At 37.1% G+C, this 12955-nt stretch overlaps 1 protein-coding gene across 2 annotated transcripts; it reads left to right on the forward strand.

Annotated features, from left to right (window-relative positions):
- The first annotated feature begins 4149 nt into the window (after window positions 1–4149).
- LOC103990047 (uncharacterized) lies at window positions 4150–12722 on the forward strand. Of its 2 annotated transcripts, XM_009409074.3 has the most exons (14): window positions 4155–4509; window positions 5617–5728; window positions 6914–7026; window positions 7865–7987; window positions 8084–8256; window positions 8542–8617; window positions 8785–8871; window positions 9816–9896; window positions 9998–10030; window positions 10157–10210; window positions 10411–10452; window positions 11803–11881; window positions 12003–12073; window positions 12177–12722. In XM_009409074.3, exons 1-14 carry the CDS (start codon window positions 4330–4332, stop codon window positions 12294–12296), a joined length of 1344 nt encoding a protein of 447 aa, XP_009407349.1. In that variant the 5' UTR covers window positions 4155–4329; the 3' UTR covers window positions 12297–12722. The 2 variants fall into 2 exon arrangements, with proteins under 2 accessions (XP_009407351.1, XP_009407349.1); XM_009409076.3 differs by lacking the exons at window positions 5617–5728; window positions 6914–7026 and having other exon boundaries at window positions 4150–4509.
- The last annotated feature ends 233 nt before the right edge of the window (window positions 12723–12955 follow it).

Consider the following 12955-nt stretch of genomic DNA (forward strand, 5'->3'; position numbering starts at 1 on the left):
GAGTTGGTCAGAAACATCACCATTATACCGAGTGAAGAGGTCTAGATTTGTCTCTGCTCGTATAAGGGTGCATGTTATCCGAAGATTAGATTTTTACCATGTTTTTTTTTTGACACCGGGAAAGTGGTCATCTCGCCATTTATCATTCATTAGCTTCAGGAAAGAACCGAATGAGAGATGCAAGAAAGGAAAGAAATCGTTCACTGGCTGCACGTGAAGATGCAAGAAACACAGGAATTGTTCTATCATCTTGCTGATATGGTAATCGTATAATAGGTAGGTATTTGAGTCAGAAAAATATGATCGATACTACCATGTAGCAATAAGTAACCCAATCGAACCAGCGATTCAGATCGCTGTCGAATTAGATTATACGGTGGTAATTGGTGAACCCGGAAATATAGGTACCTGCTGTTGCTTGTGCCCCGTGTTTCAAGGAGGAGGTCCACGAGTTGTTCGAAGCTGATGCCTTTTTTTTCCCTTGTTGACGAATCCTTTCTTGTCGGGGTTATTTTTCTCTCTGTCACTTTTGTCTCTAACGATCTCGTCTTATCAACCCATCTCTTCTTACTCTTATTATTATTATTATTATTATTATCCTCGAGATATGTATGTTGGCAAAAGCTTAATCAGCGGTTGAGACGGCAGCAAAACATTCGGTGTCAGGTAAAGTTATATCGCTAGGAAATATGATGGATGTGCATCTTTATGCTGTAAGTATTGTTCGAATCTATGTTGATTTATCTTTAAGATATGTACGTCGCTAAAAGCTTCGTCGTGTCAGGTAAAGTTATATTGATGGGAAATATGATGTGTACGTTGATATCATTTTACAAAGGTAATCTAACTTTTCTTTGTTGTTCCTTTTTATGGAAGACTGGTAAAAGGATACCATCTTAATCTCAAAAGCTCTGATGCATCATCCGATGGTGGATCGGATGGCTCATGATATCTACAAAAAACATTTGCGTTAATCACTGATGTTTTGTTCAAAGCAATCAATCACCACCAGTTTTGAGGATCTTCCCACATGCCTCGTATGGGTCCAAGCAAAGCTCAAGTGCTTATATATATGTCATGGCGGCAGCATGCAGGAGATGTCTCGTATTCTTCGCCACCAAAAGAGACTCTCAGATAGCTAGCTCCATTTGGCTCATCCTTGGTTACATAAAACGTATGGTCTCCGACTCATTTTGGGATTGCTGCAAGGGATGGAGAGCTTTCCATAGACGTGGCAGAAACCCTAAGAACGGAAAGGACATTTTCTTCGTCTACTACGAATGCATGCACGCATTACTTACATGGTAGGATCCTGTTTTAGTATAATGACATTGGTAGGATTTGATTCCATGAGCAAGAAACCCTGTAGGTGACGGTCTCGTGAGAAAAGAGAACTGTGTGTTCATCCATCAAGGACAGGGAAGAGGAGGGGGGTGGGGGGGGGGGGGAGACAACCAGGTGCATGCAGAGTTGCAGAGATAAAATTGCATGCTCAGAGAGTACTGCAGCTGCAATCGAGTGAGTTGATGGCCCACCCATAATGAACAACAACACACCCCTCTCCGTATATGAACTCGGGCAGTAACACGCCTACTAGGAGTGATTCATTGCCCTCCGCAGCGGCCAAATCGCGTTGACACATCATGGGCGGTTTGAACGCGGTCGAGAGCAGGGAAGAAGAAGACAGGCAAATCATAACATGGCAGCAGAAAGCTCAGTGGGACTGCCACTGTAGAATCCCACGGAGCTTTGTACTGAGTCCAAAGTATAGGGCAGGAGAAGTTACTAGCGTCACATGGTCTGCATCAGTAGTGGAAGCTTTTCTCCTGCAGCTAAACTTGCAGGAGGGGGAGGTAGTCCTTTGCCGAGGGGTCATCCATGAGAACTTGCACTAATAAATCCAGCCCAGATCGATATATAGGAAATTGCAGGAGCGGAGGAACGAGGACCACTCCCCATTGTTTCAGAAGCTTAATCATTTACGACCTTTCGAGGAGGCATGGTGTGGTACGAGTACGTAGCCACTTGGTCAAGCCCTCTTATGATTGCCATGCCATGTTATTTACTCGGTCAAGTCCTTCAATGATTGCCATGCCATGTTATCAGGGCTGGTGCTATGAAAACTCCACCTGGTAATGCGTTGTTACATCTTAATTTCACAATCGCCCAATTCTTTTTCTCCACCAATATTTGGGTTTTGATTTCAATCATGATATTGTAATTAACAACTTAAGATATGAAGATTTATGTTAAATATCAAACTTATCCATTAAATATGGATTATAAGAGCATAAGGCCCTCACACCTACAAATCAAATCAATTAATGGAAATAGGATGCGGGAGAAACAATCGAGAAAAGAGAGAACAGAAGACTTAAAGATCCAAATATGAAGAACATCATAAGGAATTGGAAATTTGGAATGCCCAAACGACAGGATTCATGCACCTATTCTTGTAGAACGACCCTGGATGATACTGATTTGACTCTTGGTTCTTCGAGTAATGTTCGTTTAAGAATGGTAAACAAATGAATGTGGGCAATGGATGTTCTCAGGATATGCTGTCACTATGAGTATTAAATGATGTTCGTCACTGGTTGATTTGGTTGAACTGACTGCAAGCTTATCTGTATAATCTATTCCAAAGCTACCACTTGTATGCATCGTGATCTAAAGTGGATGGCGCATTAGAGTTTGTGGTGTGCCTTCGTATACACTTTCCTCTTTTAATTTATTTGGTATCATTACTAATCGTAATTCCTCTCCTTCTCCAACCCTAAGGTTTTGCAAACATTTTAGCTATCTTGAGAGAGAGAAGACCTTGTGATTTGATAATCCTTATTTAGATCTTGATCTCTTAAATTAATTCAAACGTTACCAACCACTTATACATCCTCTTATATAAACTATGAATAACTTTTATCTCGATCATCTCTAGAATAAATGAAATCTCGGGACACTAAAAGTATATTCCTTTATGCCTTTTAAGACTCGAGACATCCTTCAAAATAATTTCACTATGAATTTTTTTTCCTACATAAATTCTTAATTTTAATAATAATTCTAATTCTTTGAACAGTTTAAATATAATTAGAACTATTGAAATACTTATCGATCCTAATAAGATATGCTTAAATTATTTATTTATTTATTTATAATTTTTATATAATTTTAAATATTTTATCTTTTTTAATCTCTCTCAAGATGATTTGGTAGATATGATCATACCTAACTCTTGTAACCAAAATATAAAATTAACTTTCAACTAAAATGAGGTTGCTTGAGCTGTTAGGTATGACATCCAAATCGGGTGGTCCTTTTCATTTTCCAAGTCAGTAGGGAGAATAAACAAAAAGTAATAGTAATAACAACCATAAACGCCTACAGTTCCTATCCGATGAAAGAAAGCTCCGTCCACCACACCGCTGTTGCAGACGAAGCTATACATTCACTGCTTACGTCATCTATGTCGGAGCATATTAATGATAGCGCCTGATTTGATTTGATAGGAGTTAAATCACAAGAAGAATCGATCATAAGGCGTAGCGTTCTCGAATTCTTTTTTGATTGGCTAATCCTATCCTAATTTTATAACGATGGATGTAAGTGTACGAGTCCCATCAACTTAAGAACCATCCGACTTCGTTTCAGCGCTTCAAGATTCGGGGAATTACAGATCGAGTGGTACCGCATATGACATCGTCATCGGACGAAAGCTAATCGGCCACATCATCGTTCTCGCCACGTCAGTAATTTGCAGAGCGCCGCAGTCACCGAGGACGTCTGCTCCAAGCGAAGAGGCCGTTGGATATTCGCCAGCGGCGCACTGTCGTTATCAAATCGATCTCGGCCGTCGAGCGAGAAAAAGACAACACACGAGCCGGCACGCGTCCAAGGGTCCCGCCCCGCGGCGAGAGTTGCAAGTCCACGGTTTCGCGCGTGGCCGGCGTCGCCCTCACACCGCGAAACAAATGGGTGGCCGTGCTGAATCATCAGTGAGAAGTGTCACGGGTGGTCTCACCACGCACAAGTTGAGTGAGGGTATATTCGGCCACATAACGTATGTGAGAAGTCCACATCAGCCCTGGATTATCGAAGGCTGCCTCAGCCATACAAAATTGTCGACTCCGGTGACTAGCGCTGCTTATCATGAGCTGAAAACACCCTTCATCTCCGAGCAAGAAACAAGCACAGCCGAGTCAAATCCATCCGCAAGCTAGGCAACGTGAAACGAGCCATTCCTCCCTCTGACTCTTCTCCGGCAGGAATAGTGGAGTGATATAAAGAGAAGGTTAAGGAATAGGAGAGAAGATAGTAGATTTATCGATAATGGCGTCCGGTGATTTCAGGCTTTTGAGGCCGTTGGTTCACTTGCTGGTTCCGTTGTTTATCCATTGGATCGCGGAGGAGATGACGGTTTCGGTGCTGGTGGATGTTACGACTCGAGCCCTCTGTCCCGGCCAAAGCTCCTGTGCCAAGGCCATCTACATCAACGGCCTCCAACAGACGGTGAGTTCTTTCTCTTCTATGCATACCTTTTTTCCTTTTGAAAAGGGAGGTGTAATTTTTTCTGTACTCGCTGAGCCGATGACAAATGCTTTTCGGAGCTTTCAGAGAAACTGCGATAAGTAGTCTTCATGTTTTGTTAGATTTTGATGGCTTTGGAAACAGAATGGATAGATATATGAGTTAAGTTTTGTAAAACTCAGCTGTATTATGATCAATTTTCTACGGTAAAATGGTCTTTTATCTGTTTATTCCACAGACTTCATGCTTGAAGTGACATAATAATTTAATATTAATCAACTTACTCATATTTGTAATACTTCATTTCGTATTTATAAAGTTTATTTGCTTAAAATTCTAATCTAAGTTGACCAGAATAAAATGGCCTAATTTGCTTATTCTAATCTAAGTTGACCAGAATTAAAATTCTAGTCAAAGTTCATTTTAGTTTGTCCAACTAATTTGCTTATTGTGGCCTCAAATTATCATCTGTTAAACTCATGCATCCTCTTATCACTGGATCAGACTGAATACCCAATAGCTCATCTGTTAACAAATTCTCATCTGTGAAACTGGCCACAGAAATGAGATCCATATCTTCTGCAATTGGTTACCTCACTTAACAATGGCAAACAGAGGGAATCAATAAAAACTCCAAAGTTTTTTATTCCTAGCAACGTAAGCTGTGTTGCAGTATACAATCCGTTATCATGCTTGCAGGGTGTTTTGTAGGAATAAGATCATTTGATTTCCTTATAAGCTTTATGACCATTAAAGACTGCTATCTGCATTCAATAGTCATTGTGGCATGAGGTTACTTTGGGTCTAATGATATGTATGACTCAACTTATACGGCCTCTTTGAGTAAGAATTATATTTGGACAATTGAGTTGATGTCATTCAAATAATTGTTGTTGGGTGTTCATTGGGATTTTCATTCTTACTTTTCTCTTCCATTTATATCTAGAAACACAAAAATGAAGCTTGATATTTGGTATATCGAAGTGTTCTCATACAAATTTTTAGGATATGATTTCACACTTCTACAATCAATTGAGGTATTCATCTTAATGTGGCATGATTTGAAAGAAATCTTTAATGTCCTTGTAGGTTGTTGGAATATTTAAAATGGTGGTGCTTCCCATCTTAGGTCAGCTAGCAGATGAATATGGGCGTAAACCACTGCTTCTCATTACTATCTCCACATCTATAGTCCCATTTGGTATGAGTCTTCTCTAATCCCTAGATGCATACAAGTAAGGCAACTTCTATAACTTGTTTTGTTCACATTGTTGAGTTTGGTTTGTTGATGTACAAATAGGTGTGAAATAAGTTTTTTTTTAGTTTGTAATCTCAGTCTATCAGAATTGCTGAGGATGCATAATTTTGCTATTAGTGAGGGCAATACCTGATGTTCTTATTAATATATTTCATTTAATAACTCATGATATTGTCGGGATATAAGTAGGTCATAGTATCAAATTCACAATTTATGGGTAGTACAACAACACAACAAAATAATTGTACTAAGGAGTTGTTACCTTAAAATGGTCACTGTTTTGTTGAGACTATCTCTTAACTCGTATGTGGTTTTATCTTAGCATTATTTTCACAAGGTCACAATGGTCATTTAAAAGATTGATAGGCTTTGAGTCTTTCCGAGTAGGAACAGAATACTCTTGCAAGAATCATAGCTCTTTTTGTTGTAGTGGCCTTGTGGAGCAAAGTTGAAGGACAATAACTGGAGAACGACAATGTTTTGAGAACAGTGGTTGATAGACTCGGTGGTGTTTATGGCTCACACAATTCATCTCATTCAGTTGGCTTGGGCATTAGTCAATCAGCTGGAATTGTCGACTTTTTCCCAAAAGTGGCCAATCCATTTGATCACCAGTAATATTCAGCCGATTTCTAGCCATTCCTAGACACTTTCCATCCACTTTTGGAGCATGTTCTAAAATACTAGTCTGATACTAGTTCCAGTAAAATGTTAGATCAGTATGGTGTTGTTACATCAGGTACTTTATCTACCTAATATTATTGAATAAAATTTTAAAATAATATAAATGAAATATATATGTACCAGTGTTGAACAGTATCTTTCAGTAATGGTACTTGATCGGGCTGGTAAATGCCAACTGGTATGTACCAGTTGGTTTGGTAATTAAAACCTTGGTTCTTACTGCCATACCTGATTTCTTAGAATATATTGAATCACTCTTGGCTGATCTTGACCAAGACCTTGAAAACCTAGTAATAAAAAATGGCTTAATTTGTTACCTTAATTCTCACATGCTTGTAGCTTGTTCTTTTTTGAATCGGTCAATATGTTGTTATCATGTAAATTTCTTGATGAAGCTCTTTCCTCTATCTGTCTCAAAATTAACTTTGTATGTTGTAATTACAGCCATACTTGCTTGGGATGTTTCTAGAGCAGCTGTCTATATATACTTTGTACTTCGCACAATATCATATATTATAAGTCAAGGAAGCATATTATGCATATCAGTTGCTTATGCGGTGAGCAGTTGTCATTCTTCTATTTGTTTCTCTTTTATATGCAAAGAAATTAAGTGAAATGCCTATTTCCCATTAATGATTAGATTTGTGACTAACTTAAATATGTTGAGTAATCATGGAACATATTGCAGAATGCTTGAATTCCACCATTTATTATGATGTAGATTCCAAAAGCTTTCATGGATAGTTTAATATAATATCTTTAATGTTTAATATGTGATCCAACAATGAGATTTTACTTAAATAGAGAAGATAATTGGAAAATTGTAATGATCAACCACTTTGCTTTTGAAGAATATTTCACTGCATATTCTGGCTTCAAAACAATTCCATCAATAGGTGCTAACTTTTTTCATGTTACTCATATGTTTGCTTTGGTATACAAAAATTTAAGGGGATCAAAAGTGAGAATGACACCGAAACTGTGAACTAAATAGAAAAAGGAGTTTTTTTGCTTATAAAATGGATGGAAGCACATATTATTAAATCATTGAGTGTGTTAGAAACTTAGAATGTAAAAAAATATTCTCCTATCATCCTTCTAATAATACAATTTCTTTCTGTAGAATTCACTTAAAATGTTGGTACAAATATTGTAATACTATGTATTTACTATCTTTGTCAGCCATATGTGGAGCAAAAACTTCCGTTACTCATTACTAAGCATAAAGATTAGTACCAATTATTGCCTATTTCACCTCATAATTTACTGAAATATTCTAATTTGACAAGCATTATATATAGGTTTCTTTGTGAATTACAAAAAGGATTATATATTTTTTTCCCATGCTAAGGATTGATGTAGTGCCAATTCAAGTAATATTTCCTTCTCATCTAGGCTGATGTAATTGAGGTCAGCAAGAGATCTACCACATTTGGATGGATTACTGGACTTTTTTCTGTTTCTCATGTACTGGGAAACATCTTGGCTCGCTTTCTACCTGAAGGATGGATATTTGAGGCATGTTTTAGATAATACTTATAAGGTCACTTTCTTTATTAACATTGGAAATTTTTATATATCCTTATTTGATGTCTTATTATTTATCATGTATAGGTGTCCATATTTTTGTTGGTTTGTGCCACACTATACATGAAAATTTTTCTGATCGAGACGGTCAAGGTAGCTCCAAGACAAAGTGAAAACAGATCATGTTCATTCATTGTGCTCGAGGTCTTGCAGGACCGTTGGAACTCTATGAAAGATACTATTTTTGTTTTCAGTAGTAGGTATTATGTTGATCTTTTTACCTACTGTTTGGGGTGTGCTTTGTCAATTTTCGTAACATTCACTCTACAATACATCTGTTAGAGTGTCTATCTATTATTTAAATTCTTAGGATCATTTTAGAGGAACTGATTGTTCTTCTGTCAATTTGCAATATATTATTTAGTTGGTGTCTCTGCCAACATATATAGTATGTCCACCAGCTTAAATTCAAACTCTGCTTGTGGTTCATAAATGGAAAATGATTATTGTTCTTTTCCACTAACCTAGACTTCTTATAATTGTAGTACCACTCTTAAGCGAATTTCATTCATTTCCTTCTACTACGAATTGGGGATGTCTGGCATCAGCAGTATCTTGCTGGTATAATTCTTTCATTATTCTTCTCTAGTAATATTTTCTTGTTTAGGTTTTTGTTAATGTTTACTTATGTTTGCATCTTAATATTATATTTTTTTTGTTAGCTATTCTCATGTTTAAGCTGCTAGGGCATACAAATGAGTGGACACTTATGTATGTTTTTTGTACAGTACTATCTTAAGTCAGCCTTTGGCTTCAACAAAAACCAGTTCTCAGAAATTCTACTGATGGTCAGCTTTGGGTCTATATTTTCTCAGGTGCTGCAATGGCTTTTATGTACCATGCCATTCTTAATCTTGCTTTCCTGTTTGTATCCCTTGTTTGTTCCTCAAGCATCAAATATAACATTTGTATATACAAAAAATCTTTTCATTCTGGAAATTGCATGTAGTGGCGTCGTCATCATACTTCAAGTAATTGGGTTAGTACCAGACAGTGAATGAAAATCTAGGACTGTAGGACATTCATACAAGTGAGCTAGGCTAACGATTTATTATAATCATTATTAAAATTTGCTAGTAACCATAATAGCTGCCACACCATCATTGTAAAATCTATTGCTTGAGTAGATATTTTCTGGACCTGTAAACATCTTTCGTAGTTGACCCAACTTTTGAGCTGTTTAAACTTTAAACTAGAGGGCTGTGATGATAAGGCATACAGATATAGATTCCAAAATATAATTTGATAGATATTTCAATTTCATAATTTATTTCCACTTCAGCACTATTCAGCTAGACCAGGTTTAAAATTCACCTTTTTCCACTTGCATCTGATCATTTTTCATTGTTTCTTGCTATATGCATTAACTGGAGATCCTTTCTGAGCAGTTGGTAAGCACATTATAAATTCCTTTAACTTGCATTTTACAACTATCAGACATACTTCAAAAGTAACAAAATAATTGTTGACAATTAATTTAACAGACCATCACTGTGTAAGCTGCATAAATGTATGCCTATTTGGACATGATCAATGAACCTTTTTGTATAATATGCATCAAGGTTATGTTTAATTGATGGATATTTTCAAGTGGAAAAAAGAGGTTTTTGTGGTAAGTTTTAAGTTCATGACAAGCAATTTATACTCAGTGAGATACTAATGCAACTGAATGTAGTTTGATGACACATAAATTTATCAATATTTTCTATTGTGCTTGATGTCTGAAGTGACTGATTTCTTTTCTTTTCTCTTTTTGTAGATCTTGGTTCTTCCACATATTAATTCTCTTATGGGAGAAAAGGGTGTTCTTTGTATCGCTTTGATTGCTTCAATTGCTTATGTTAGTCTTGATCTTCTTAGAGATATTGTTATTGGTGTGAATTGTGAATTAGCAAACTTCTTTTAAGTTTATGTATTCCTAACGCATCTTTCTCTGTACAGGGTGTGCTTTATGGCTTGGCATGGGCACCTTGGGTAATGTTTTTCTCCGCAATACGTCCTCTATTTGGATTACATTTAAGTCGATAAAATTATTTAAAAGACGATGTGAACTGCATGTTGTTTAAGATATTTCTAGCTTTAATTACATAACTTCTACAGGTTCCGTATCTCAGTGCATCATTTGGAGTCATCTATGTCCTTGTTAAACCATCTGTAAGCATTTTCTCCTTTTGAGGAAATTTGTTGTTATAATTTGGCTGAGTCTGAAATTTTAAATATACCTAGATGGTTATAGTTTTACATTCAATAAGAGCACTTTTAAAATTTATACTATTAAAAAGCATCTAAAAAGTTGTTAGTTTTCATCGAGTTTTGTTCCTTACCAATGCTAAACTGAGATTCTTCATTCACAGACTTGTGCTATCATTTCGAAGGCAGTTATTTCAAGTGATCAGGTATTTTGTAATATCATTGCTATTTGAGAATAAATTCTGAATAATCTAGAAAATATAAGTATCTACTGCCTTCAAATATCAGTCAAAAATTGATTTAAACATTTTAGACAATAAAATTTATATGCTGATAGATGATTTTACATGAGCATAGTGATAGCTGATTATTAATTGCTTAACTGAGTTCTTGTCGAAGGACAAGTACCATATCCAAAGAAATGAAGGCCACTTTGCAATAATCATAAAGGCTGGTGATGTAGGGTGAATTTATGTTGTTGGGTCTAAGTGAGGCTAACTGATATCTAGAATTGAGTTGTGAATTTTTTTTTTCCAATTTTGAATTTTTTTTGATGAATTTTTGTTGCCACTTCAATTCTGTGTGAGAATTTAACCTGATCCAAATTCACATCAGCCCAGAATTTCAGTCCAAACTTTGCGCAGCAGGCTGACCTCCAATGGATCCTGCATCAACAGGTTTCATTGTCGGGTATTAGAATTTTTGTGTCATGGAGTTCCCTACATTTAAAATAGGTGCATGCAAGGAATGATGTATGACCCGGATAGGGTCTGGCTGAGAACCAGTACGTGGACTGCCCTTGTATCGGACAGGTCCAGTCCAACCCATTAAAAAGTAAAAAAATAAAAATAAAAAGCAGTTTTCTGTCAATTAGGGCTCACGAACACGAACCCTCTTCATTGTGTGTGGGGAGCGCAAAATTGCCACAACCACCTGATACCTCATACCTCCCTGCTGCTGCCATTAGCTGCCACCTATCTCCCCACCATAGCAACCACGAGTACCCTTCCTAGTCTTTGTGCACGCTTCCTCTTCTTCTTTCTACCTCCTTCCTCTTTGTCCTCCACCATCTCCTCTTCTTCCACCTCCTCTTCTTCCTTCGTCGTCTTCTTCCTCCACCCATCTGTTCCTTCCTCTTCTTCTTCTTCTTTGACTTTGAAACACTGGTATGTACCGATGTACCCTGTGTTTGTACATTCGTATTGACTGGTATGTACCAGTCCTACATAGGGACCGATACAGTTTATGGAAATAATCTCAAGTTTGTACAGTTCTTATGCCTATTAAATGCGCGCGTGTGTGTGTGTATCAATGGCTTGCATGGAAAAGGAAAACGTGAAATTAACAAAATTAATTTTTACTTTTTTCACAGTATAACTCTGATATTCCTTTTTTTAATTTTAAATAGTTTAGACCATGGCTGAAAGACAATTTAATACTGAATGAAACACTGCCAAACTACTTTTGAGTAATTGAGCTGTATATTTGACTGGGAGTCCAAGGGAACAGGAATTTTGTTGTCCATGATTGAGTGTAGAATGTTGTTCATGTTACAGGGAAAGGCACAAGGACTTATTGCAGCTGTGCAATCTGTTGCAAGCTTGTTATCACCTGTTGTAATGAGTCCACTAACATGTAAGTAGAATATATGTTCGGGATTTGCAAGTATCATACTATCATCATATTTTGCTGAAATTTCAGAGTTGCACACTTCACGACTAACCTCTTTTATCTCTGCAACACTTGATCCATTCAGCGCTCTTCATTTCAAGCGATGCTCCTTTTGATTGCAAAGGTTTTAGCATTTTGGTTGCCTCGATTTCTTTGGTATGCTATTTCACTTTTTTGCGTGCATATGCACAAACATGAACTTCACAAATGCACAAGAACTGTAGGCTCACAGTCTGATCTAAGTTATGTTTGTGTGTAGATTATCTCATTGGGCCATGCTTCTCTGCTCCACTCAGAAAATTCGAATAAACTGCCTGAGCATGAGCCTGGGCAGTATGGGGATGAAACTGTAGAAGCACCTCTACTGACACAGCCTTAAGTTGCTTTTGTTATACAGTTAGTAGCCTTTTGTCATCACAAGGTTATATATCTGAGGAAAGCACGCTGAAATCATCTTCCTACAGTTGAACAGCTTGAAGGACTTTCTTTAATCGAAGTGGTTTGCTAGGTTCAGAGAAGCTCTACTCGTGTGAGGCAAGAGGATCTAAACGTACGGTAAGGTTCCCAGTGGCACCAAATTGGGACTCTGCATAGCTGCTAGTCCAAGCATAATTTGTATTGTACATAATTAATGGAAACAACGAGGCTTTGTCCTCGATTTGTGTTGTAGATAGGTGGATATTCTCTAGACATTATGAGATCCATCATGTGTCAGTGATCGTCAATTCTTGAATGCTATGGTTGGAAAAGACAATTGTAAAATGACGATTAAAGTAAGCTGGCAATCTTGTAGCCATTGCTTGTCCGTGGTTATCTATTCTCTTAGGCATATGCACCATTTGAACTATTGGAAATGAGATTATGGCAATATGTTGGTGTCGATTGGACATTCTTTTTGTGAAAGTGTTGCCTCCATATTTCGTATTATACTTGTTTGCGTTTGCTTCTTCAACTTACTTTGGGTCCAGATTTGTTGACGTACCATTTACTTCTATCTAATTCGAACTTCGAATTTGATCTCATTTCATAAAGTGCCTA

Source organism: Musa acuminata, chromosome BXJ3-6 (assembly GCF_036884655.1).
Source record: "Musa acuminata AAA Group cultivar baxijiao chromosome BXJ3-6, Cavendish_Baxijiao_AAA, whole genome shotgun sequence".
Lineage (NCBI taxonomy): Eukaryota > Viridiplantae > Streptophyta > Magnoliopsida > Zingiberales > Musaceae > Musa > Musa acuminata.

Bases quoted from the DNA above. Each gene is read 5' to 3' on its own strand.
- LOC103990047 (XM_009409074.3), top strand. From the start codon at position 4,330: ATGGCGTCCGGTGATTTCAGGCTTTTGAGGCCGTTGGTTCACTTGCTG. The intron at 4,510-5,616 runs GTGAGTTCTTTC...ATGTCCTTGTAG, and splicing joins TCAACGGCCTCCAACAGACG to GTTGTTGGAATATTTAAAAT. The intron at 9,897-9,997 runs GTTAGTCTTGAT...TTCTCTGTACAG, and splicing joins TGATTGCTTCAATTGCTTAT to GGTGTGCTTTATGGCTTGGC.